Below are 26,079 nucleotides of genomic sequence, written 5' to 3' on the forward strand. Positions count from 1 at the left end.
AATACGTTTTATGCTAAAAATGATAAATTAGGTCTATCTCTAGTCCCCCTTTATCTTATTATTTAGAGAAAAATACCATTTATCCTATGTCATTTAGCCTTTGTGCTTCTTACTCAAGAAAAGAAAATTAATTTTTTTATCCACAATTAAATCCCTATCTCCGGAATTCCTTACTTTCAGTTGCGATTTTCCAATGAATGTCACCTTTGTACGTTCTTAATCTCTTTATTTACTTATTATTGATTTAATTAGTAGGTTAATTATTTATATGGTCCTTGAATTTATCGGTTAGGGTTATAATTTTGAGAATAGTTTATATTATATTGTTGCTCTTTTATATTGATTATTATATAATTTTATATAAGCAAAAAAATAAAAATAAACATGATTTTATAGTACTATTTTCAGCTAGCTCACTCAAGAAAAACATTCTAGCTCCGCCCTTGTGTCAAATATCATGTCTCCATCCTTGCTTATACAAATGGTGAGCTCCGTTTGGTTGATCAATTAGACTTGTGTCGTTTTGGTCCTAATAAGATTACAAAGCGATCGTTTGATAATCATTTTGTTTTCAGTTTTCAAAGCGAAAAGAAAAACTAAAAACAAAATGGTTATCAAACGGCCCTAAGTTTTTATGGTAGATGGTTTCATAAGGGCTTTTGAGTTTTGACTGTGTAATGGGATAGAGACTCGGAGTGAGGGTTTCATTATTGACTATTGAAATTACAAAAAAAACCCTCAATAACGGGTGTTAACGGATGGTTAACAGGTTTCGCTGGTTCATCCAAAATGACCCGTTAAACACTCACCCGAATACTCATTTTAACGGGACGAGTCGGGTCGGGTTTGAAATGTCAGGTCTACTTTTGATTATTCTAAAAAAATCTCAAATATGTTATCAGTCTCGAGTCAATTGTTTTTAATACACCGGGATGACGGCAATCGCACTGAGTTAACTATTTTTTGATACAAGGTGACGGTATTTTACTACTGTTAATCAATTGAGCTACAAATTCTTTAAAACTTGAAAACTTTTTGCATCGACCTTAATTAAGTAGATTAGTGTTGAATATCGTTTCTTATTGTCTTATTCGTTCTTTGAATCAGCGTCTTTGTTCACTTGTCGTTTCTAAAAATATCCCAAAACGGTTCGCTTCAGCTGTGTTTTCCCTCCACTAAGAAAGACGAGCGAGAGGTTTAGTTTGGGGAACAAATGCTATCGCGACGACTTCCTTTCACGGCGGTTTCCTTCTCATGGCGGCGCCCCGGACTCTCGAACTTCCTCCCTACCCAGACGGCTCCGATGGCGCAGCCGTCTCTCCACTCGCTCTCCGTTTGCCCCAATAAAGTTAGCATAATCCCCTTCTGTTCTTCCAGCCCTCAAATCTCCGCCGAACTCACCGACTCAATCCCCCAACCGCCGTCGAAACAAGTAACCGTCCTTCCTCCTTCAATTTAATTTCAATTTCTTGGCTTTTGCAGAATTCAATCAGTCAGTTTTCCTTTTTGGTTGATGAAAATGCATGATTTTGCTTCTTTTCCGTAAAGTTTCTGTTTTTTGAATGCTGTTTCGGTTGCAGGGTCCTCTTGAACCCGGTCTGTAGCTAGTCGGAACTCCGATCGGAAACCTCGAAGATATCACTCTACGGTGCTCGCTCAATTTCTACATACAAAGTTACAAACAATGTTTTCCTTTTCTCTTCACTTTTTAATTTGATATCGAATTGAATTTCGCCAATGCAGGGCTCTCCGGGTGTTAAATTCAGCTCATGTAATACTTTCCGAAGACACTCGGCATTCGGGGAAGCTGCTCCACCATTACAGTATCAAAACTCCCCTTGTAAGTGAATTGGGAGTTTTTGGGGGTAATTTTGGTTGGCTTTTAGATTTAGTGGTTTTAATTTATGCTTTTAGATTACAGCTGAGCTATCACAAATTCAATGAAGCTCAAAGGGGACAAACAGTGTTGAAGCGGTTGAAGGAAGGCGAAATTGTGGCGCTCATAAGCGATGCTGGGATGCCGGGCATCAGTGATCCTGCTACTGAATTGGTGAGGTGCTTCCCCATCTTCATTAGTTTTCTTTACTTTTACAGCAAGCAATTCATCATGTATCAGCTTGAATTGATTTTGTCAATTGTTTAGTCATTCGGGACAATCTGAATTTGGAGTAATGTAGTGTACGGTGTTGAAGCGGTTGAAGGAAGGCGAAATTGTGGCGCTCATAAGCGATGCTGGGATGCCGGGCATCAGTGATCCTGCTACGGAATTGGTGAGGTGCTTCCCCATCTTCTTTAGTTTTCTTTACTTTTACACCAAGCAATTCATCATGTATCAGCTTGAATTGATTTTGTCAATTGTTTAGTCATTCGGGACAATATGAATTTGGAGTAATGTAGTGTATATTATTGCGGATATGGTTTAGATATATATGTATCATGTAGCGGTGCAATTGATATCAAGTTTTGCTGCAGGCAAAGCTGTGCGTGGATGAAAACATCCCTGTTATTCCTATACCTGGGCCGTCCGCTTTTGTGGCTGCTCTCTCTGCCTCTGGCCTGTCCACGGATGAGTTTACGTTTGGTAAGTTTTCCATGGAAATGATGTTGCAGATATTCTTCTTGGTGGATGTGGCTTGAGGGACAAGATGTATATAGAACTCTGAACTGATTATACTTCTGCAGTTGGATTTCTCTCTAAACATGCTGGATCTAGAAGAGAGAGGTTGACGGTTTCAGCAAATGAGGGGACGACCCAAATATTCTATGTGCCTCCCCACAAACTTCAGCAGTTTCTTGAAGAGACTTCTTCAGTTTTTGGTGTTTCAAGGTAAATACTTTTAAGGCTTCTGATTAAAAATCAATTTTAATAAAGGTTTTAAGAAAAAAAAAAATACCAACTTCAATAAAAACTACCAATCCCTTCCCATTCTATTTGGATTAAGCCACAAATTGTGAGAAAATACACCTATAAGCTTTCTCCCCATTATGTTTTGATGTTTGAGTTTATTTTTTTTTTCACATGTATACAAACAATAAAGTTAGAAAACTTATGAGAAAATTCATTAGTTAACATGTTTTTTTTGAAGGTCACTGTTGGACAGTGACAATGAGACCGGAAAATTTGATCGGTCAGTTGCCAGAAAATTTGATTAACCGGTTATAGGAAAAGGTTGGCCGGTCAAAAAAACGCGGTAGGATTGAGTGGCACTCATGTAATTATTTTGAGTTATAGTATTATTTACGGAATTGTTTTGGTCAACTTTTCTATTGGTACCTAAACTGAAAACATGGTATTTTGGCTAAAAGTTTTTGTAGAATTAGTATTTAAACTAAAAGATCCTATACTCTGTACTTTTATCCCTCACTAACTCATTGATATGATTGTTTATTAGTTTTTGTCATGGTGAGTTACAAATTGAACTTCCATTTATAGATTTATGCACTTTTACTGATTTAGTGGTTTTACAAAATTACTGATTTGGTGATTTTGTAATTGTGTTTCAGAAAATGTGTCATAGCTCGTGAAATTACAAAAATTCATGAAGAGGTAGGCTTATGGTGATGTCTCTTATTTATATCTGTTATACATTATTTTCCTCATTTCATTTGTGAAGAATCTCATGCGATTAACCATTTTTAAATCCCACTACGTAATTTATCAAGAAACGAAAATTGAACTAATTTATGAGTAGTATTTAAGTCTTCTTTCTGATGATATAACTTCTTAAATTTTTGCATACCGAAGACTAGTAACTGATAATATGGACAATGTCTCTGTAAAAAATTGCATGCCTGGCCAATGCCAGTAGAAACTTGTTGCTCAAGATTGTCTGTAGGCTAAGTTTCAGACTCTACACATTTGGCTTTCTTTATGTGTTAGACTACAGCCTCAATTTCTTTTGCTCTGCCCAAGCAGACTGTTTCTGTAATTTCTTTTGGGCTCTGCATTGCTCGTCCGACATTTTAGGCACAGGCCGATCTCACTTGACTAATGTTTTGGCAATGTGATTTGAACCTCTCGGAACCCAGATCCCATTGGGGAATAACTCAACAAGTCAGCTGGACAACTTGTATGAATGTACTTAATTCGATATGCGTATATTATTTGCCGTGTTCCTATTAAGTTCAAATTCAGTGATAAAGTTGCCATTCTGTTGATATTTTTGTTTTTAATTTTTCAAATGCTAGCATGTTCTTTCACAAATAATTGCTATTCTGTTGATTTCGTCCTGTGATCTTGACTTATTTTACGATGTGTGTCTAAATTTGATGCCTTGTCAGTTTTGGCGGGGTACATTGGGGGAAGCTGCAGAAGCGTTTTCTACTTACCAGCCAAAAGGTGAAATTACAGTATGAATTGAAGGAAAGGAAAATTCTCCGGTTGTAGCTCCTTCAGAGTCCCAGCTTGAGGATGAGTTAAGAGATTTGATCTCAAGTGGGCATGGTCTTTCTACGGTAATGACTCCTATTTCCGTTATCGGATATTAGTCTATTTCACAGAAGTGTGTATGCCTTTTCCAAGTTTTGAAAGATTATGAAGAATTTATCTTTTCTTCCGTTTGTTGATCGTGAACTGTTGAGGGGTTGAGGGGTTTGACAACTCTTATGTACATATGTAGGCTGTCAAATTAGTGGCCGACGGGACATCAGTTCGGAGGAAAACAATATATTCAATCGCATTGAAACAATTCGGGAAGCAACCTGGTTCACAGAGTGATGCAGATCCATGCAAGCCACAGCTAGAGAAGTGAAACCTTATATGTTAATGGCAGACCGCCGGACCACGTATTTTGCGAGTAGATTTCACTTAACGTGTACTGCATTCACATTTCTGTATACTGAAATTTAATTTATACTAAATTTGATTTTCTCTAATTGCAAGGCTGTACTTCATGTTTTCTTCTACTTCTGCATAGAGACCTCTCTAAGAAGGGTATAACTGTAATTTTACAAACCATGAAGGATGATGGAGCCATTGAACAGGAACGAGCTTATGTGGAAGAGGTTGAGGACAAAGACTTCCAAGTCCTTGAACAAAACCGGACTGGGCTGTCGCGATCACGGGCGCTGCATGCGGCACATGACATGCAGATTGTGGTCCTGGACCCCGCCCGGGCCCACTATTCGCTTCTCGCCCTCGATGAACAACCGTAAAAGACGAGAAATTCTTCAGTACGGATGGTGGTGCCACCTCACCTCTACAACCAAAGACACAAAAACATTTCATCCAGTCCCACCACTATATTCCAGCCCCATCCACCCTCTCTAGTCCCTCCTCGGGCAGAAAATCACGTGATCCGGGCATCTAGACTGAACAACTCCAAAAAATTCCTCTCGTTTTCTTTCTAACGACAAGTACCCATTTGATTATAAAAAAAATAGAAAAATTAACGAAAAGTTCAAAAAAAACCTTAGTTTTAATGAGAAATGACAATAAAGATGCAGTGGATAGATAAAAATATGATTTTTCATTAAAAATAAACAGTACTGGAAGTTCAACGTTAAAACTCCCTAAAAAAAAATTCATCCAAAATATTTACATGTACAAGACTAACCCTAAAAGCTGTGCGTTTCGTTCATCAATAAACTGACAATTTATCACCACCAACCCCAAGACTAGAAGAACCCGATGAAGGGCTAAAAATACGTTGGCCGGTGGCTAAAATGCGCCGGGGGTCGAACTCCATCTTCCTCTGGTAAAACCGGTCCCACTTATCTCCAAAGTGGTCCATCCACTCCTCCGGCGTAGTGTAGTGCGGGAGGTACTGTTTCACCTCGATCCCGGCATCATCGCAGAATCTGAGGATCTGACGGTTCTGATTGGTCAAGTGCTCCAAGGTGCGGGTCTCGTCCCCGGTATCCAAGGCCGATCTTAGCAGCGCCACAAGGTAAAAAACGTCTTCATCGGGAGTCACCACCGAGCTACTCTGGTCCCACCTACACAGAATCAAAACCAGACAAACGACAATTAGCGAAACATGTTTTGGGAATTAACGGCTGTGTTAATATTGTACTTTGATAACTAACGTCAAAGTTTCTCGAACTGAGCTTCTAAAACGACAATGAACATCCCATCAGTAAAACTCCCAACATGGGAATCTTTACGTTTGGAGAGCAATTCTCGTCGGATTCTTTTTTTGGGATCGTATGGATCATGTGATCGTAATCATACATCGTACAAAAGTATTTTAAAATTTAAAATTTAAAAATAAATATAAATAGTACCTAACGAAAATTGACAACAATGTACGATGAACCGTCACGATCCGGACTCTTAAAATTTGATTTAACGGCTAAAACTATTATAACTTTTAGAATGAGTCCCTGTTTGTAGCCGTTGGATTAAATTCTAAAGATTAAGATTATTTAATAAGGAGAATTAGGTAAAATGAATCCGAGAGAACTCTTTCCATAAAACAAAACCAGCACTGTGTTTTTTTGGTCAGAAACCAGCCCTGTGATCCTGGACCAAGTCCAACTGTAATCTATATGTAATTATATACGTTTTCATGTCCAAAATTGCACTCAACTCAAGCAAAAAGACATGGAGATTAAGTGCTAAATTATCCACATCTTGTAAGAGAAATAGTCAGTAGAGCAACTCGATCAGCTAGTTTGTCACGTCACTCTCAAAAAAGTGTGTGCATCGGCAGCAGTACCTACACAAGAAGATGACATCCAAATACAGCGGGACATGTATCTTTGAAAAAGTGCACGACGATCCAGCCAAATTGCTCTGCCTAAATTTTTCTCCACATATAGATAATGGCATCTCTGCCAACCTACCTAACAGCAACCCTAATAACCTTTATGATCTGGAGGATTTTATCCTCAAGACTATGGTATCATCTACATAGTCTCCGGTCATTCTTTCTCAATTATTGAGGAGGTGCGCAGCTGCTGTCACAAGAGATTCTATTTGCCTTTATAGTATAATTACCACTGTTTAGAGCTAGGCTCAATAAATGCAACAACCTAGATGCACACTTTAGTATTGTTTATTAGGAAGATTAACAATGTCTTAAAAGCATCTTCTTTTTTACTTAAACAATAGCGTTAGTAGATTAAATAATTAAATATTAAAAGACAGGAAGATCGGTGAAGATTAAACCCGCAACAGAATGCTAGCATGTTGCATGAAACAGCTATGTCGTTATATTTAGAGGCATGCATGCAGCGGAAAGAACATTATATAATTATAATAGTTTTTTGTGTGTGCGTGCGCGCGTGTGCATATATGTACGCATCTGAGGCTGTGGAACTCACTTGTCTTTGTTCATGGGGTAAATCAGAATGGGTCCGCTTGTCTTATTTCCCAAAATGCCCTTGAACACTCCTTCGTCGAAGTCAGAAATCCTTGATTTGGGGACAAAAAGGTTAAGCCATGGATGGGGGACGTCCCACAAACCCTTGGATCGGAGCTTCAACTCGGCCTTGTGAACCCGGTCCAGAAAATCCACGTATGGAAGATCAGTCGTGAAGACTGACATCGGTACAAAATCCAGTTTTTCCAACAAATCCTCTATTTCCTGCGATAAGAAAAATATTCCCAACGCACAGTTTTTAATTATTTGTTGTTTTAAATGCACGTATTATTATTAAAAAAAAATCACAGTCTGCTTAAAAGAAAGCTGCTACCGAACTGTTACTTTTGTCAGGATAAGTTCCATTATTCTGTTTAAATCTCTAATTAACAAGAGGAATATTTGGTGGGTGCGTGGCTTAGATTTAGTAATATACAATTAGTAACAAATTAGAAAAATAAAGGTGTATTCGATCTTATGTTTGAATAGGATAATAGATAACAGATCTTCCATGTTTTCTTGCGAATGTCTGGTTATATTTTATAGCAGCTTTAATTATTATGTACACTTAGACACTAATCATCTCAATCATATAATCTATGGTTTAGTGGAACACCCTTGTAAATTAATCAATCTAGCAGAGCATAACTCTAATTGGTTTTAAATTTTAGTATGTGCAATATGATAGGGTTGGAATTTGGAAGCTACTCTAAGCAAGCACTTTAAACAACCACATAAACGATTTTAATTAGTCTCTAAAGTCCGAGTGTGCCAACCAATTATCGCTCTTACTGTTTATTCTAATGTAATATATATTTACTAGAAGTTGGTGTGTTGCTTTAGCATATTACATACTCCATACACGGAGAGATCTTTGTGTGCCCGAATCACGGGGCCGAACACCACCTCTTACAATTGGAGGAAAGTTTTCTTTTTCAAGTATCCTCTAACTGTATAAGACATGGCGTTTTACCCTGTGTTCTGGCATATTAAAAAATCTCTCACATGCACGACACAATGGCCTGACGCATTACTTTTATATATTTCATATTTGTTACTCCATATTAATTTTTCTTATCAACGGCAGACGACTCATTACTAACTACTTAGATAATTTGTATTTTACCACTTACACAACATGAATAAGTATATAAGTAGAACTATTTAATATATATTGTATTTTACTTCGTCAAATTTTCGATATATGACTCTTGTATTTTTAACACTCTTAAGTTACGTATTCTATAGGTCTTTCTTTTCTTTCTTTCTTTCTTTCCATTTCAATTAGTTAGGCTTGCATGCCTAAACTTTACGACTATATTGGACTTGCAACTTTTTAATAACCCAGATTAATTAATACATCACCGACCGCCTAATAAAACCATATTAGAGTGTAAATACGAGTATACTTATACCTGGTCAATTGTAACGGAGGTCGATTCGTCGTAGTTTTTCGTAATCTCCAAGCAATATAAAACACCACCCTCAGAATTAATGGAGGTGATCTTGACAGGGTTGCTCGGGGAGAAGAAGGATGACCTCCAGTTGTTGATGAGGCCTTCATCGACAATAACGAAACCCTCAACATAGTCGAATTTCTGGCTGGTGGGTTGCCCATGCAGAGAGATGAGGAATTCCTGGTCCTTGGTAAAAGACGAAAAATTGGAATACAGTACTCGGATCCACCTCACCTATTGACAAGAACGACAATAATTTTTTATTTTCTTTAATAAAGTAGCAACAAAAAGATATAGGAAAGAGACCACGTTAAAGAAGCAAAAGGACACGTCAACAACATTGCCAGCTATAGAACAGCCGTTTGAATGTGGTTAAAAAAGCTCCAATTCATGGACTTAAAACCCTTAATTAGGTCATGCATGATAGATGATACCTTGCTTTTTTAGGTTTTGTCATTAACAAATACTAGGAAAGTTTTGCAAGGTATGTGCCCCCACTCCCATTTTGGAGAGATTTTTCAGTGTATTGAGAACAACCCGAAACCAAGTGTAATCATACAATTAATTGGTTTAAAACCTGAAAAAAAAATTTCAACCAATTGTATATTATGACAATTGTTGTACCTGACTGTATTCCTGGCACTGAAATGGTTCCTCACTTTGGAAGGTGGACACCGACCAAAGCAGTTGAGAGTAACATTATTTGGACATTCAAAACTAACATATTTGATAATGATTTTTAATACAAGTCTTTCCTCCACTCACACAGTGTAAGGTGAAACCAACCAAAACTTTCAAACCCATTAAGCAGAAACGATTAATGCTATTTAGACACATAGAACAAACATACTTGCTGAAACACAAGTGTCTAAACATCATTATTGACTTGATGTGAAAGGGAGATATATACCCTTTGGGGGGATGGTTCAAGAGCAATTCTAGCCCTAGTGATGATTCCAAATTGGCCTAGCCCACCAAGAACAGCGTGGAACAGCTCTGAGTTTTGCTCTTCTGAACATGTCAATAGCTCGCCTTTGCCTGTTGTTAAACAAGACATATATTGATCACTTCAATACATCAATTATATATGTACTCGAAGATTTACCATATATTGATCATGCATGATGAGATCATATAAGACAAGCAGTTTCATTGGCAACAACGACAACAACCTAATAATGTGAGAATATTGTTAGATCGTCACTATATCAGACATAACAAAAGAGGCCATGTGAACGGCGTAAAATTATATAATAATTAAGTTTAATATGCTACATAAGGAGACTAACTTATAACTAATTAAACTACCTTTCTAACCATTTCGAGTCTTCTATGGGAATCGTTTGTTAGTGCTTTTAGAATGATCAAAAACGTTTTTTATGCTAATTTTTTTTTGGGAAAATCCTTAGTAAAAATGCAAGTAAATCCTAAAAAAAAACACTTGAAGTGCTTCATGCAAGAAGCACTTTTAAGTGTTTTTGAAGTCCAAAAATATTTTCCTAAAAAACGCTTACAGTCATTTTAAAAGTGCTTTTAAATGAACCCATATTAAAACAAACATTTGGTGAAATAGTGGTATAATTTATTTGCACAAAATAACTAATGAACAAAATAAAATACCACAATTTCTGCGTGATGCTGATGAAACAATATAAAAACAACCATTTTAAAGAGATATTCATGTGGTCATGTGTACAGTTTAAACTGAAACTGAAAACATCCTTCATGACATAAGAAGATGACCAGAAGTGTAAAATGGGCAATCTTAGAATTCAATAAAATCTGCAAACACCAATTAGGAAAATGATTAAGAACTATAAATAAATACTGAGCTACCTATATTACTTACTAAAACAATGTTCTGCTCAACTGTTCATATAAACAAATTATCTTAAAACAAGTGATGCTACGATAAAAAATACAAGTGATGCTATTTGAATCATATTTATTAAATATAGTGTTCGACAATTTCTGTTATACGAGACAGTCGAATTTCGTATATATAGATAGAGTCCACTTTAGAGTCCTAAATGTGGTAGGAACTAACTTTATTCTACTAATAAACCTTTGCATATTCAATTGGATATTGGTAAGAAGGAAAATTAAACGCACCATGAGAAACAAAATACCAGAAATGGGTGATAAATATATAATCCAAACCTGTAACAACGTCGAGCTCATGAACATTACTAATCTGAGGTCCATAATTGAAAGCTTGGCCACTGATTCCGGCGTTGGAAAGGGTTCCGCCAACTGATAAGTACAAATAATCAGTCCACGACTTCGGTGCGAGTCCATACTCAAGCGTGCTCCTTAGCACATCTATCCACAACTCCCCACCCCACGCATCCACATACATACCCTTCTCCGACACCCGAGCCGCCTGACCCGGCGTCCCCGATCTTGACGATCCCCCGCTCATCTGAATCACGACACCGTTATTGGTCTGCGCCTGCCCGTTGATGGAGTGCCCGTGGCCTCTGGCCGAGACCGTGAACCCAAGCGGTGAAGAGTAGGCGGCCCGCACCAGTCCCACGACGTCTTGGGCGGAGGCTGGGTGTAAAACTGCCGAGGGCTCCGCTCTGCTCATCAGGCCGAAATCTTTCGAAGCGGTATCCACGTCGGAAGGGTCTAAGCTCAGCTGTCCTTCGACGACGAGGCGGAGAAGCTCCGTTGGGTCCACGGTTAAACCAACTGTGACAATAAGTCGACAGATTGCGAATGTTAATAAAACAAGCTTGGTAGTGGCCATGTATTCGAGTACGTTACTATTCTTGTTCTTGATCTTGATTTTCTTTGTTTGGTTTAAAATGATGAATTAGGTATAGGGCTACATAATGGAGGAGGAGGCGGCGGCTAGAAGGATGAAGGATTAGAAAACTGAGGACAACGGCGGAGAGAAGTTGGTGGCGGTGGTGGCAGCTAGCTATACGTACCCTAGCTAAATATATAGCGAGGGACAGAGCGAGAGGAAATAATTAACGAAAATTGTGGGAAATTATTAAGCAAAAGATGAGAAGGAACAAAATCTTTGGGGCAGAGGGAAGGAGGGGGATGTGGGTAGTCCTGGAGATAACGTAAGGCTGATTTCGCTTTAAAGATTTTGTACGCAACATGAACAGATTCGATCAGCTTCTCTTTCTTTCGTTCTTTTCCAGAACTCGATTTCTTCACGTTACAAGACCGCAAGTACACTCACATACATATATATACTGCATAATATTTTAGCAGATAACTGCAGGTAATATATGTATGCTAATATTTCTTCTCTCACTCTACAATTTTCCGAGGCAACAAACAACAAATTATATAGAGTTTCTGACTGTATCTCTTTCTTTTGTGTCTAGGATATAACATGCAGGTCCTCAATTTAAAGGACAAGGGACTCTATGAGAGAGTGGAGCGGGGTGTGGGGTCCGAGGACACGTGTCTGTTCAAGTGAGAGAGTTCAGAACACGTGTACGTAATAATTTTTTTGTTTGGTAAAAAAGTATAACCCTAGCCAAGATTTTTTCTCATGACCCATTACCATATTACCCAATGCACTGCCCAGGGATCCTGCTTTGATGAGGAAGAAAGGAAGGGAAGGGAAGGGAAGGGATGGTGGGGGCCCACATGTGGATACGGAGGATCTGTGTGGGGACACGAGGGAGGGAACCTTCACATGGGTGCAGCACCACTGCGACGGTGTTCGATTCAGCTTAATGCAGCAACCAATAAAGATTTGAAGATTCTCTCTCCCTTCCCTTCCCTTCCCTTCCCTTTCTTTTTAGCTGCTAGGGTTTCTTTAGGCCTTTGTGAAAGCCTCCCTCCCTCCCTCTCAATCCATATCAAACCAACACTACACAACACAACCAGAAATTTTATCAATTAAATTAATTCTAAGAAAATCGCAGAATCTAAAGCTTAGATTACAAATGACTAATTATGGACTTAATTATGGTTTTTCATTCTTTCCAAACTAAAAACATTCATAAAACAACAAGTGGGTGTTTGGAAATTAGTCAGTCTTCTAGGTTAATTTATAAGTGATGACATAGCTAGATCGATGTCAATTTCCCAAGTGGGTATTGTTGGCACCCACTTCTGGATTTTTCTTAGATTGGTATCAAGTCTTCGCAAATAATTAGTTGGTTATAAATATAAGAATTTAATGGATGTGGCCCTTATATTAGTCAAGTCTTTGCAGTTTAGGAACACCTACCCAGCTTCTTGGATAAGAATACGATTCTCATACCAAGATTGTAGTTTCTATTTTTCTTTTATTTTTTATACCAAATGATATTCAATACTAAGTTTTATTTAAACTATGTGAAGGAAGATTCAACTTTGAAAGTAGTGGAGAGTGCATACTGTTTTAGCTAATTGGTTGAGACCCAAATCTGAGAATATATATATATATATATATATTCAAGTATTCAAGTTACGCTATTAACAACCTAAAAACCTCCATAGATAACAAAGAAATGAAATAGTTACGGTGTAAAACCATTGTTTGGTTAAAGAAGTCACTGTTTAGGAAAGCTTTCTGCAAATTGACAACTCTTCCACCTTTGTCTAGGAATGAAAATGATTATCCAATCAGTGAGTGCATATTTTGAGCTTTGATATATATAGACACTTGTTGGACCACGTAATAATAGTTTGTCTAATTCACTTGTCTTTCATTACAGACGTGAATGGGCATTCGCCAGTAAGGAATAATTAGGGTTCATAATAATTAAACTAGGTCAATGGTGAAAATATAACCCTAGCACACGGAAATATGGTGTTGGAAATACGTGTGGGTCGAGGTCTAATATGTTTACTCAACAAAAATGGAAAAATGAATCGGAAAGCTTAAAATTAGAAGAAATAAGGATTGTGAATCAAAACAACTAATCACCTCCAGTCGATTTGATTTTTTATTTTTTGGTATTTTATTACAGATTTTAGGGAGAAATTTTCACTTTTCTAATTTCTTATGTGTAAGTAAAAGTAGGAAAAAAATTAAGGAGTGGAATGATTCCCTTATCCATAATTTAGTAACATTGGGAAATCAAGAATCAAAATGATTTTAATTCCTATTTCTGATAAGTAAACACCCTCATTTTCTACCTTAATACCTTTCTTCATTTCTAAAATTTGAAATAAATAATAAAAAAAAAAATAGTGCATAGAAAATTTCTTTCGTATGAGTCAGAAAAATAGTACGAAGAAAATTAAATGGTACAACTTTGAGTTCAACTTTATAATTTCAACGTTCAAATTATACTAATACCTTATTTTTCAATAAGATACCATATACGGACCCTGAATAAAAATATATAAATCAACATGGATATACGTAGAAATCATCTTTCTGTGAGTCAAAATATTGGGGTTTTGTTGAGAATGACATTGATAATATAAAATCAAGTGGTGCCTATAATCTATCTCATTTTCTTCCACTAAACAAGCCCACATGAAATGGGGACGCATGTATTCATTTTCTTTCTTGGTGTGAATGGTTGGACCCAGCTCCCTTGCTTGGTTTTATAATAAGGAAAACTAACTAAAAGTCCAAAAAAACTTTTTTTTCAATAAAAAATATTTTTTAAAAGTAAAGTAAATAGTATCAGAGAAATGTATAAATATAGTTTTTAGTTAAAAATGAACAATACCGGGAGTGTTTTTGTGAAACCTCCCATAATAATATTTGTAGTATAGTTACATACTCAATTTTAATTTTCACATACTTTTATTAATTTTTATTATTAATTTTTTTTAAATTTATTTAATCTAACAACAAAAAGTTGGCAAGTGACCATTTACCACAGTGATAAAAATGTGTTGAGCTCTTGTATAATGACATGGATTCAAGTCTCGTCGATGACTAATCTAACATCTAATATAACCAAAAATAAAAAAAAAACAACAAAAAGTTGAACAAGATATAAAAAAAATAAAAATAAGTATATGTACGACACTGTCGTATATTTATACAAATTAAAGAACTTGTATATGAAATTTGACCTCCATTTGAAGTTGATGGCCATTTGTCAGATCAATGTCCTAAACGAGGAAAATACTTCCAAATTATTCCCATTGTTAAATCCAAATCAACACTTGCCCTTTTCTGTTCACAAGATTGAGTCTTGACAAGAAGTCTTGTCTCTGTCGGGTAGCCAAATCCAACCGGATTAGATATGAGAAGCTTTGGTTGTACAATTATCATTAAATAATTTGGCTTAATGAATTAATCCACGTTTAATCTGTCGACAAGAAGAGGTGTGTTAACAGTGCCAATGTCCTTCAGACTTGGGATTGCAACACGAGTCCTGTCCTAAGACCAACACAAACAAACTTGTGTACTAACAATTTTAATGCCCAATTGTTTAAGTCAGCAACCAATTTGGACTGTACGTAGATATATATGCATGCGTAGGACCCCATTAATTTATAAATAATGAGAGTTAACTATGACCAATTATCTTAACATTAGAAATAAAACCAAATTTATAAATATAATCGCCAATATTTTATAAGGAATATAAATTATCAAGCAACCGGAAACTAAATAACAAAAACAAAACAATCATGCAAATAGAGCAAATTGACAGTCATCCTCTCATTTTCTTCTAATCTAAACTATGGACGTTCATCCTTAATCTTCTAGTATCTTAACTTATCTAAGCCTCAATGATATGCATCAAATACTGTATAAATTTAACTGCTCGAATTGTGATTCTATTAACATGCTGAATAAAAAAAAAAACAAAATATATATGAACTTATACTCTTTTTTTAAACATTATTGTGTAAAAAATCCACTTCATTTTTTAGGTAACACTTAATCCCACTTTACCAAAAGGAAAAAGGAATCTCAAATCCTCAATGAGGTCTGGTTTACCATTTTGGTCATTCCTCTCCTCGCTCCTTCAATATAATCAATTGGGATTAAACTATAAGAACGATTAGTGCAGTTTTAAACACCAACTAAAGTGACAATGATAAAATTAATAATATTAATCGATAGGAGTTCGTTTGTAAGCTGTAATTGCTCTTTTCAACAAAAGTTTGGCAAATAAGTGGAAGTGGGGGCTCTCTATCTCTTTTCTTCTTCTATCTTTTGTGCGTCTAAAAAAGGAGAAAGCCATTTTGTCTATTTGCTTTATGATTCGTTCATGTTGTTTTTGCTTTTGAGTTTAAACTCGTCTTTAATTTACAACAAAAAGTTTTTTTTTTCTCCCTCAAAGTGCAGAGCAATGAGGCAACAAAGGTCCTACACAAGGGTCACTTTACAGGCAAAGCTGTGCTCAAGAAAGCAAACACAATTGCTTTTGTGTTAGTTTATAACATAGCAGCCTCTTTTCCTTCCTGACACCAATTGTTCCCTAGATTAGATTCTTAAACCTTTTCCTTCAAAAAATTATAATTAAAGGGAGCTAAATCACAGTTATATTGCGTATTAAAACCCTAATTGCAATTAAAACCGTGATTAGACTGTAAGGATGCATGTCAGAAGTGAGAAAAATTTTGCTTTCCACGGGTCTTGATGATTTTAATTACATGATGAACAGCTCATTCATTCCCTATTGTTTTCATTATCATTATTGGTTCCCCATTTTTCTTTACCATATTATAAACGAGAGAAAGCTGCCAAGCACCATGCAGTGCATGCAAACTAGCTTAATTAGTCCTTTTTTAAAACCATATAGTATTATATTAAATTAAATATTTGTAATTTCTTCTTGAATCATGCGGGCAAAGGTTAAGTCTTTTCCAGGGGAATCCCCTCGCACTGTACATGGAGCGGAATAGATAATATCATTGTATTGACTACTTCGTGATGGTGTATTCATCATAAATTAGAAAGTAAATCCAACATTGAAAAAAAAAGAGAAGTCGTAAGTGTTTATAAAAATTTGAATTACTCTACATAGTGTCAATTAGTTGATTCAGTATTGAAACGTATCTATCAATATGTAGAAAGACAATTCTAGTTCACAAGATACACAAAAGATAATTAATGTATAGTACAGAGTACGTACAAGCTGGCCAAGGTCCAAAGCTAACCTAATTTTGTAACCATTCATTTCGTTTCATTGCATGCAAATAGTGTACTCAATAAATTGCACATGCATTCTGCGACAGTTTTACCATTCACGGCCGAGCTACCAAGGTGTTCATGTTTTGCTTGCACATGCATTCTGCGATAGTTTAACTATTCACGGCTGAGCTACCAATTTAGGTGGTCATGCTATGCCCCTTTAATTTTTTGTTCAACAGATTTATGCTACTCTTGCAGGCTGTATGCGTATCGAAGAGGAACTTCGATGGAGCTGACACGTGGTCAGCTACATTATATAGTTTCACTAAGAAGTTAACACGTAAACATAAGTGCAGTATAGAAAACCATGATGCAGGGGGCTTCCGAGAGAGTGGAGAAAAGGAAATGACTCATTTTCCTCGGAAGAGGATCTTCTTTGGATTCGCTTTGTCGGGATAATAAAGATTATTACATTCTAGTAGTTTATTATATATCGTGTGATTAATTTTCATCACGTATTATTTATGTTTAATTTTAAATAAAAAAAATTAAATGATTTGTCACTGCACGATCCATAATGAATGATTAAGATGAAAAGATCCCTAGAATTCCTACAATTTGGATTCGAATGGCATTCAAATCCCATTTTCCCTACCAAAATTACACGACGTACGCGAATTCGTACCTGGATTGAACGATAACATAATAATTAACATTTCACATCAGTGATGACTGATGAGGGCGCAAAATGTAAACAGATAGTAACAAGACATTATTAAGGCGTCCATCACGGCTGATTGCTTCTTACGTGTGTCTCCTTTGTGTAATACAAATTATACAATACTAGCAAGATAGCTAGCTAGCAATAGGGAGCTTAAAGTCGCATATCGAATAGTGAGATATGGATAAGCATTGGCATTATGCATAATTGCCTATGCTATATATATATATATATATAGAGAGAGAGAGAGAGAGAGAGAGAGATTAGAGGCAACTACCTGAAACACATTAATAGAAATGAAGTAAATGGTTTTCGAATCAATGCATGCATGGCATCAAACAGCACAAATAATACCCCAATAATTTACACATGAAATGAAATGAAATGAAAGTGCTTGTAACTCAATGCATATGAAATAGGTGGAAAATATTGGAAAGTGTGATGCTATTTGTAGTGAAGGAGCTAAAATTTTATAACAATGAAGTTATAAGCTAAAAAAAATTTATTGGATCATTTCGTCGAGCTCCTAGTGGATACTTGGTGAGTTATGACACATTTTGTCGATTTATGCTAAGGCCTGTAGAGTGAAGCATTTAATCAAACACTTGTTGCAAACCATAGGGTCGCACGCAAGAAATACTAGTAGAAAGACAAAACAAAGAAATAAGAAAAGCTACAAATAACTATGCATAGGGTTGCACAAAAGAAGTAGCAGGTCGTAATTTAGTGTTTTTTACTCATTTTTTTATATAAATATTCCTTGGGGGCTATGAAGCAAGTGGGGTCATGAGCAGTCAATGACCCTAGTTGGCTTCGCCATTGGCTATTTGAACATGCGAAGTTGATGCTTACTGACATAATCTATAATATAGCCAAAACTCATATATAATGAAAGAGCGTACTTGTATTAAAAGACTTTGTGTCAGTTTTATGTGTCCAAACAATTTCATTGAACGGGAAAGAAATAAGGTATGCATACATGAACTTCCTTATGAGAGAAACCAACAAGACCAAAATATAAACGCATTATGCAAGGGCCTTGCCTTTTATGTATATATAGCATGCACATGGATGAAATTTCAAATTATCGCGCGACTATATATTACAGGCTGTAGCCTATACATATACAACTAGTGATTCTAAATTTTTACAAGAAGACAGACGGTTCCCATATATGTATAAACTTTAACCTCTAAGTCATATATATATATATCAAAAACAAACAAATTACCCATTTCATCATTTGTAGTACCATACCTATGAGCGTCTTTTATCTAGTGAATTGAAGTTCTTTATTTTCACAAGAAATGATAGCAGTTTTTTATTACGTACTGAACGATAACAATTACAAGGGTTGCTACATGGGTACAATTCTCAATGAAGAAATATTTGATTTGGAGGTAGTTCGTGCACACAAGCAATAGTAATAATCTCCTAATGTCTCACACACACTAGCACAAGCACTTCCGGAACAAATCTGAAACAAAGATGGCAAACTCAACAGATTTATACGGAAGCACATGTAATGTCACCGCCACACAAGCAAGACTACCTCAAACGATCGCTAGCAAGCGAGGTCACATTAAAACCACAACGCATACGCGGAGCCACGTCACTAACTAGGCAAGACGTTATCCCCTAGATACGGTACAAACCAATTAAAATGGGGTTAATTATTTGTCGGTGGAAGAAGATGCAGCCTGTTAATTTGCAGCATTGTTCATTCATCATCTCTGTGTGAGCCTGCGACCTTCAGCAATCCTGAAAGGTTGCTATTTTCCTTTTCGTGGTCATGAACATTAATAGTTAAAAAAAACTAATGAAAATAACTTGAAAACTTTGAGTTTTAACGATAAGGATAAAATAAAAGGTAAAGTGAATAGTACCAAGATTGACTTTTTAGTATAAAAATGTAATTTTTCGTTAAAATAAACTACATCGAGAGTTTTTCATTAAAGTTCTCTAATAATTAATGGCTACGTCGACATAGCATTTTGCATCAACGTGCATAACTGCATTGCCCCATGCAAAAAGCTCAGCTACAAGGATAAAATCTAGCACAGAATCTTGGTGTCCATCATTCGGGGGTTATATATAGTAGCAGATTGCCAGATCCAATTTAATTATTAGTTTGCCATCTGACATCATTTGTTCTGGAATTTCCCACAACAAGTGGCATATCAATTATCCATACGGCACAACATATATAGGTCATAGGTCCCATGCATCTCCAATTCTCCATAAATCCATTTCTTCTCGATTGGCATCATCTTATATTTTTCTTTATATTTATTGGCATTTTTTTAATACTAATTATGCCATATAATCCGATACCTAACCCTAATTATTCACTTAGGTCTACCAAATTAAGTGACACTTCATTTTCATGTCAGCTATAAGCTGTTATTGATCAGCTCATGCACACAACCACATTTTACATGTATCTTTCACATGTAGCTCACTCTTAGATTCTAGGGAGGTCTCTCACTTGGAACTCTCACAATTAGAATTAGTCGGTCAATTGAAATGTGTATGATCTAGAGGATCTTTGAATTGAGAAGATCCGTCGACTTAAGATGAAGAGAAAGAGTTGGAAGTGAAATACAAATAATGTTATTTAGAAACACGAAATTGTCTGACAAGTACATTTTTAGTTAGATGAAAATTATCATTTTATGTGAGGTCTACCTGTATTAGGGAGTATATCAATTTCTCGTGTCTAAATAATGAACATTACTCTAATTATAATAATAATTTTTTTTTTTTTTTTTGGTGCTATAGTTCGGGAAGCTGATTGCCTTGTTAAAAGGGTGTTTATTATTTAAAGCAGTTGAGTAGTGGACTCATATATCTATTATATATAAATTTCAAGTGGAAGAAGTTATAACAAACCTAATAGTTTATTGCACAAAATGGAAAACCTTCTAGCTAGGTTTCCAAAGTTCTATAATTTTTTTATCTCTTTGGCTTCATATGTAAGTATAAAATCTAAGAAAGATAATATAAAAGAACATGATAAAGAAAAAAACAAAAAAAATATTTTGATAAATAATTACTTCAAGTACTTACCTAAAAAAATGTTTAATTAATTAATCAAAAGCAGTTGATCTACTCAAATTTGTTTCTTTCTATTTATATTATTCTCCCAATTGCATTGCGTCACTCGTTGGGTGATGACACTGATGGTGGTGGTGCAGTTTGACATCATATACATGCATGCATGGTTTCTGATTAAAGTTTGGCTTTACAACTGTGTATGGCATTGAGCTGATGAATGTACAGCAACAGCAGCAAACTTTCACTAACATGTCATTCTCTAAATCAACTTTACCTGAAATTCTCACCATCAGCATTACTTTTTCTTGAAATGTTAGGTTAGCTAGCTAAATCCATTCATACTTTTCCAAAACAACGACGCGATTATGTCTCTTTTGTCATGTATGATTGGATTGAATTTGATAACTTATTACATTGAAGGAATGGTGGATTACGTCACGAATGAAAATTGGTGTGCAACTTGAATAATGAGTTATACATTACCATTCAATTCTATAATTGGATTAGATTACTCATTTAGAGCTTGTTCGGTGCATAAAACTCAATGTATGTTGAAGACGTGAATTATTTTTTGTCGATTATTAGAAGGAGATTAGACATGATGAAACATATATCTTTCAATCCTACTATTTTTCTGATGATGAGGAAAAGGTGAGTTTCCTTATATGTTAATCCGCTTTTTAACCTTCAAAGTGGATACAATTCTTTTTTCTTTTTTTGTCTTTCAACATACCTTGCTAAATATCGACACGACTGAACCAAAGTTCTTTAAGAGAACTTGGCCCATTAATAACCTAAGGTCTCCATAGCCATCACCTTAATTAAGGATTGTTAATTAGGCCCGTAAAAAATCAAACGAAATAGAAGGAAGATAGATTAAGGATTATTACACGATGTGAGGAATTTCCTCCATTGCCTCCATGCCTAACAGACCAGATGAATTGGCCGTTTCGATCGTACTCGATGTGGATTGAGCAAACACCGTCTGCTGTTCTTGTCAAATGAATCTGCTGATCCCAGAAAACACTCCGTCATCCCATGATCTGCCGCCACCTCCGCCCCAAGGTACCGGTCCACACAAGTGCCCGTCTAGCTCTTTTACCACCCCATAACCAACCTGGACAAACACAGGATCACCAATACAATTTGTACATTATTTTCTTCTAATTGATCTGAATTTTTCTGTTAACGCTTTCGGCATAAACCAAATTGGATGATCCATCTCTGCAATGTCCTCGGCAATCTTCATCCGGATGCTTGCCATGCAAGTAACTTGTGACAGGTGGTGATTTGAGTTTTTGGGATGTATATTTCAAAGCTTCTTCAGCATTCCAAATCTTCAGAGGCCTGCTTTCAACTTTCAACCAGCAACAAGGATAAATGCAGTAATCTATCAATGATCAAATTAAAATCCAAGGCAAATAAGGTAGGTCGAGTGAAGGTTAGGATTGGATTGGATTGGATTGGACTGGAGTGGACTGGCGATAGCAGATTAAGGACGCATGTATGTCATAAAAAGATTAAGTGGGTTTATACAGGAATGAAATCTGATTCCAAGCTCCAACATTGACCAAAAAAGGAGAGGGAACCTAATCTGAGCAGAAATTAACTTTATTCTGGGGAAAAAGTTTGTTCTTTGTGGATACTATGCTGTTTGTCACGGACTTCATGAGAAGTTGACCCAATAGAAGAACAAAACAGATCCAAACCAGTCAATGAGTAGTTCGGCCTTGGAGTAAGAGGGCTTACGAGGAGCCCATGCCGTGCTTTTCAGGGTAGCATAGCCGGTCGTTTCTCTAACCTGCAAATCATGAGCTGACACATACGTTTATCCACACACTTCACATTAATTGGTCTTTTCAGTATGAATGAGTTGTTACATGGGGAGGGAAAATGTGAAACATGTCCAAGCAATGCTTAATGCTAATTAAATAATGTTTATTTATTTATTTTGTATACAAAGAATTTCAGAAAGAAAAAAGGGCCCTCACCTAAACCCAAAACAGTCTTACAAATCTTCTAGGCAAACTGTGCTCCTTGATTGGCTTCCCCCTCCTAAATGTTCAGAGGTGAGCCTGGTCAAATTGGAGCAGGTTGAGTTCTGCACAATGAAAACGAAGAGGATCGAAGGCTTCTCTCTAAACATTGGTATTGAATCTGCTCTTGCAGCCGAGTCACAGAGCTACATCGAATCCTAAGTTTGGCTTCAAACTAAAAAATGTTGACGGATTGGAGTTGATGTGACTATAAAAAATGAAGTTGAATGTTAGCTGCAGTCGTGCCTTTAACAAGCCCCGTTTCGCTGCACCTGATCTTTCAACTTTGGCCTTTGATGATTTTCCTTGATGACCTCTCTACCAATAGTCACCACAAGAACAATGACCATTACTAAAATGGTGAAACGACTTTGGGTCACTCAAATATATATCACACCCAAAAGCCATAGATATATACTTGGCTGTCCTGTGGCAGTCTCCACATATTCTCAGATTTTTCACCATCCTAATACTTCGGGGTACACTCGGGGAGCCAACGAGAGCAAAAGCAAATGCAAGTTTTTCACTATGGACCCAGCTAATACCCCCCTCTTCTTCCTCAACACAAAGCTCATTACAAAAATCAGGTCTCTTTGCTTTTTCGTCTATGTTTTGTAACCATGAATTTAGAAAGTTTGAGCATAACTTCGACCGGTCACCTGCAGTGTACGTATGCACTGAGTTCTTGAACTCAATCCAGCACTGCCCAGTAAATTTCTTTATTGCAGCATCTCGACCAAACTTTCTCAATTTTGAAGTATCCTCAGATATCCCACATAGAGCATATGCCTGTAACAGTAACTGTTGAATCAAAATATTCCCTGGTTCCAAGTCGAGTAAATGCTCCCCCACACGAACTGCCAAGGCAAGATTTCCATGAATCCTACATGCTGTAAATAAGGCAGCCCAAATAGAGGAGTCTGGTTCTATGGGCATAACTTCTACAAACTGCATTGCTTCTTGAAGCCTACCTGAACGCCCAAAAAGATCTATCATAGCTGAATAATGTTCTAGACCTGGTATGATTTGATAGTCTTCAGTGATGCTGTAAAAAGCTTGTCTCCCCTCGTCTACCATTCCAGCAAGACTGTATGCATATATGATACTTGCAAAGGTACCTCTATTTCGTTTAAAGCCCGACTTCTTCAGCTGATCAAAAAGGTCAAGTGCAATGTCTGAAAGACCATGCAAGACATAACCAGAAATTAGCGAGTTCCAAGTGATGATATCTTTGGATGGCATTCTATCAAATATGAATCTTGAATATGCTATATTTCCCGATTTGGCATAGGTGTCTATCAAGGAATTTGCAACAGGGACTACAGACTCCAAATTCCTACGCAATACACTACCATGGATCTCTTTCACCTTTTTCGTGGCAACTAAATTCGCACAAGCAGGCAGGACACTCAATATAGTAACAGAATTGGGATTAACACAGTAGGCCTGCATCTGCCTGAATAACCCAAGTGCCTTGTCTTTCTCCCCAAGTTGCAGGTAGCCAGAGACAAGAGAGTTCCAAGATGCTGTATTTCGTTTAACTTTCCCGTCTTTTTCCATCCCTTGGAAGAGGTCCATTGCTTGATCTGCATCTCCGCTCTGCATGTATCCTGTGATCATCACATTCCAGGTCACAGCATTGGGATGCACATCTGATTCCTGCATCTTCATGAACAGTTCATAGGCCTTACCACAGTATCTAGCTTGGCAATATCCTCCTATCATTGAGTTCCAGGTATAGACATCTTTCTCTGGGATCCTAACAAAGACCTTCTGAGCAGCTTCCAGTTCCCCACATTTTGAAAACATACCAATGAGTGCATTTCCGACCAGTACGTCATCAATGAAACCCATCTTTATAGCAATAGAATAGATTTCCAACCCTTTGTTGAGTGATTTTAAAGATGTGCAAGCTGAGATTGCACTAGTGATTGTAATCCCATTTGGTTGTACCCCTGCCAAAAGCATCTTCTTCAACAAATCCAAAGACTGATTTTTCCTGTTGTTTTGAGCAAACCCCGAAATCATAGAAGTCCAAGTATATACATCAGGAGTTATCCCACAGCTCTCCATCCTCCTCATCAGTTCCATAGCGACATCACAATGCCCTAACTGGTTATGACTAGCAATCAATGTATTCCAAGTTACCAACCCCGGTTCAATCCCTTCTTTGCTCATCGCATCAAACAGTCTCTGAGCTTCTTCAGTCTCACCTTTGTGGCAATAACCAGATATAATTGCATTCCAACTCACCCCATCCTTCTCATCCATGTCGTCAAAAAACCTCCTTGCCCACTTCAATTTTCCACACTTTGCGTACACTGCCAGTATCGAATTGTTCACTTGAATACAACTACTCAAGTTACACCGAACCACAATGGAATGTATCAATTTTGTGGCCTCTAAATTCCTACAATTCCCACAAGCCTGCAATATCTTAGGAAACAGAAAGTAATCCGGCAAAACCCCATCTCTCATCATTGAGTAAAAAAGCTCCACCACCTCTTTCCACCTCTGGTCTCTGAGACACGCACCAATCATGGCAGACCAAGAGTACAAATTTCTCTCACGCATTGCGTAGAATACCTTGCGCGCATCATCCAAAAACCCGCATTTCGCATACATACTCACCAACTTCGTTTCAACAAAAGGGTTCAATTCCTCAACTACATCAATACGCTCATGGATCTTCCGACCCAGTTGAATAGAATTGGTGTCAATGCAAGATTGAAGTAAATTCATGTAGGTAGTGGAAGTTACCTTCGACCCACTTTTGGCAATGGATTCAAGAACCGTGACGGCCTTGGTGAGCTCGCCATTCTTGCAGAGGTAATTCAAGTGAGAGTCTGTGGATTTTGGTAGGGTTTTTCTGGAAAAAGAGATTGTCGGTTTGGTTTGTCGTGGTGAGAATTCAGATGGGTTGCTAAATTTGGGGGGAATGATGGCTGTTGGAGGGTTTGATTTGCAGGGGATTGTAAAATTCTCCATTGCTGAAAGCTCGAAGCTTGAAGGATTGGGTTTTTCTGGGCGCTATTTGTTTTAGTTCATGGCTGGAAGATGAGGTGGAAAGCGCGGATAGAAGATTGCAGAGTTTGTTGTGTCCGTTGGAAGTGGAACCCGCGCATTGCAAATTGCAATGGATTTAGCCAATGATATTGCGCCACGTAGAAGTACGGCCTTTCCAACAGAATTGGATCCCTCTGGACCTTAGTGTTCGGAGCCTGTGATCAATTCTTCTAGGCCACACAAATTGAATCCAACGGTCCTCATTAATTTATTTTTCTAGCCTACCACACAAAATTAATAGCTCTTATTTATTTTACACACCAATCAGTGGCCCAGTTGATTTGATTATTAGGCTCCGGACACTAAGGTTCTGAGCGGATCCAATTCCCTTTCCAACTATCTAATATTAACAAGTGTAGGAATACATTATCAACTATCAATGTGTCATTGATATTACCGATATCACATTTCTGTACATAGTTGTCGA

General features: G+C 36.9%; 2 protein-coding genes and 1 pseudogene across 2 annotated transcripts; 1 reads left to right on the forward strand and 2 right to left on the reverse strand.

Moving 5' to 3' along the window:
- The first annotated feature begins 1,120 nt into the window (after positions 1-1,120).
- LOC125479295 lies at positions 1,121-4,875 on the forward strand (annotated as a pseudogene).
- Positions 4,876-5,428: 553 nt separating this feature from the next.
- LOC125479294 (cytokinin dehydrogenase 5-like) lies at positions 5,429-12,106 on the reverse strand. The gene is made up of 5 exons (XM_048588460.1): positions 10,922-12,106; positions 9,672-9,799; positions 8,720-8,995; positions 7,267-7,529; positions 5,429-5,937 (listed from the first exon to the last, which is right to left on the reverse strand). The coding sequence occupies exons 1-5, from the start codon at positions 11,511-11,513 to the stop codon at positions 5,580-5,582; spliced, it is 1,617 nt and encodes a 538-aa protein (XP_048444417.1). The 5' UTR covers positions 11,514-12,106; the 3' UTR covers positions 5,429-5,579.
- A 10,371-nt stretch (positions 12,107-22,477) lies between these two features.
- LOC125479324 (pentatricopeptide repeat-containing protein At1g19720-like) lies at positions 22,478-25,701 on the reverse strand. The gene has a single exon (XM_048588520.1). The coding sequence runs from the start codon at positions 25,572-25,574 to the stop codon at positions 22,905-22,907; it is 2,670 nt and encodes an 889-aa protein (XP_048444477.1). The 5' UTR covers positions 25,575-25,701; the 3' UTR covers positions 22,478-22,904.
- Between the last annotated feature and the right edge of the window lie 378 nt (positions 25,702-26,079).

The sequence above is a fragment of a genome, unplaced genomic scaffold (genome assembly GCF_019419815.1).
Source record: "Pyrus x bretschneideri cultivar Hongxiangsu unplaced genomic scaffold, Pyrus_bretschneideri_v1 Contig28, whole genome shotgun sequence".
Taxonomy (NCBI): Eukaryota; Viridiplantae; Streptophyta; class Magnoliopsida; order Rosales; family Rosaceae; genus Pyrus; species Pyrus x bretschneideri.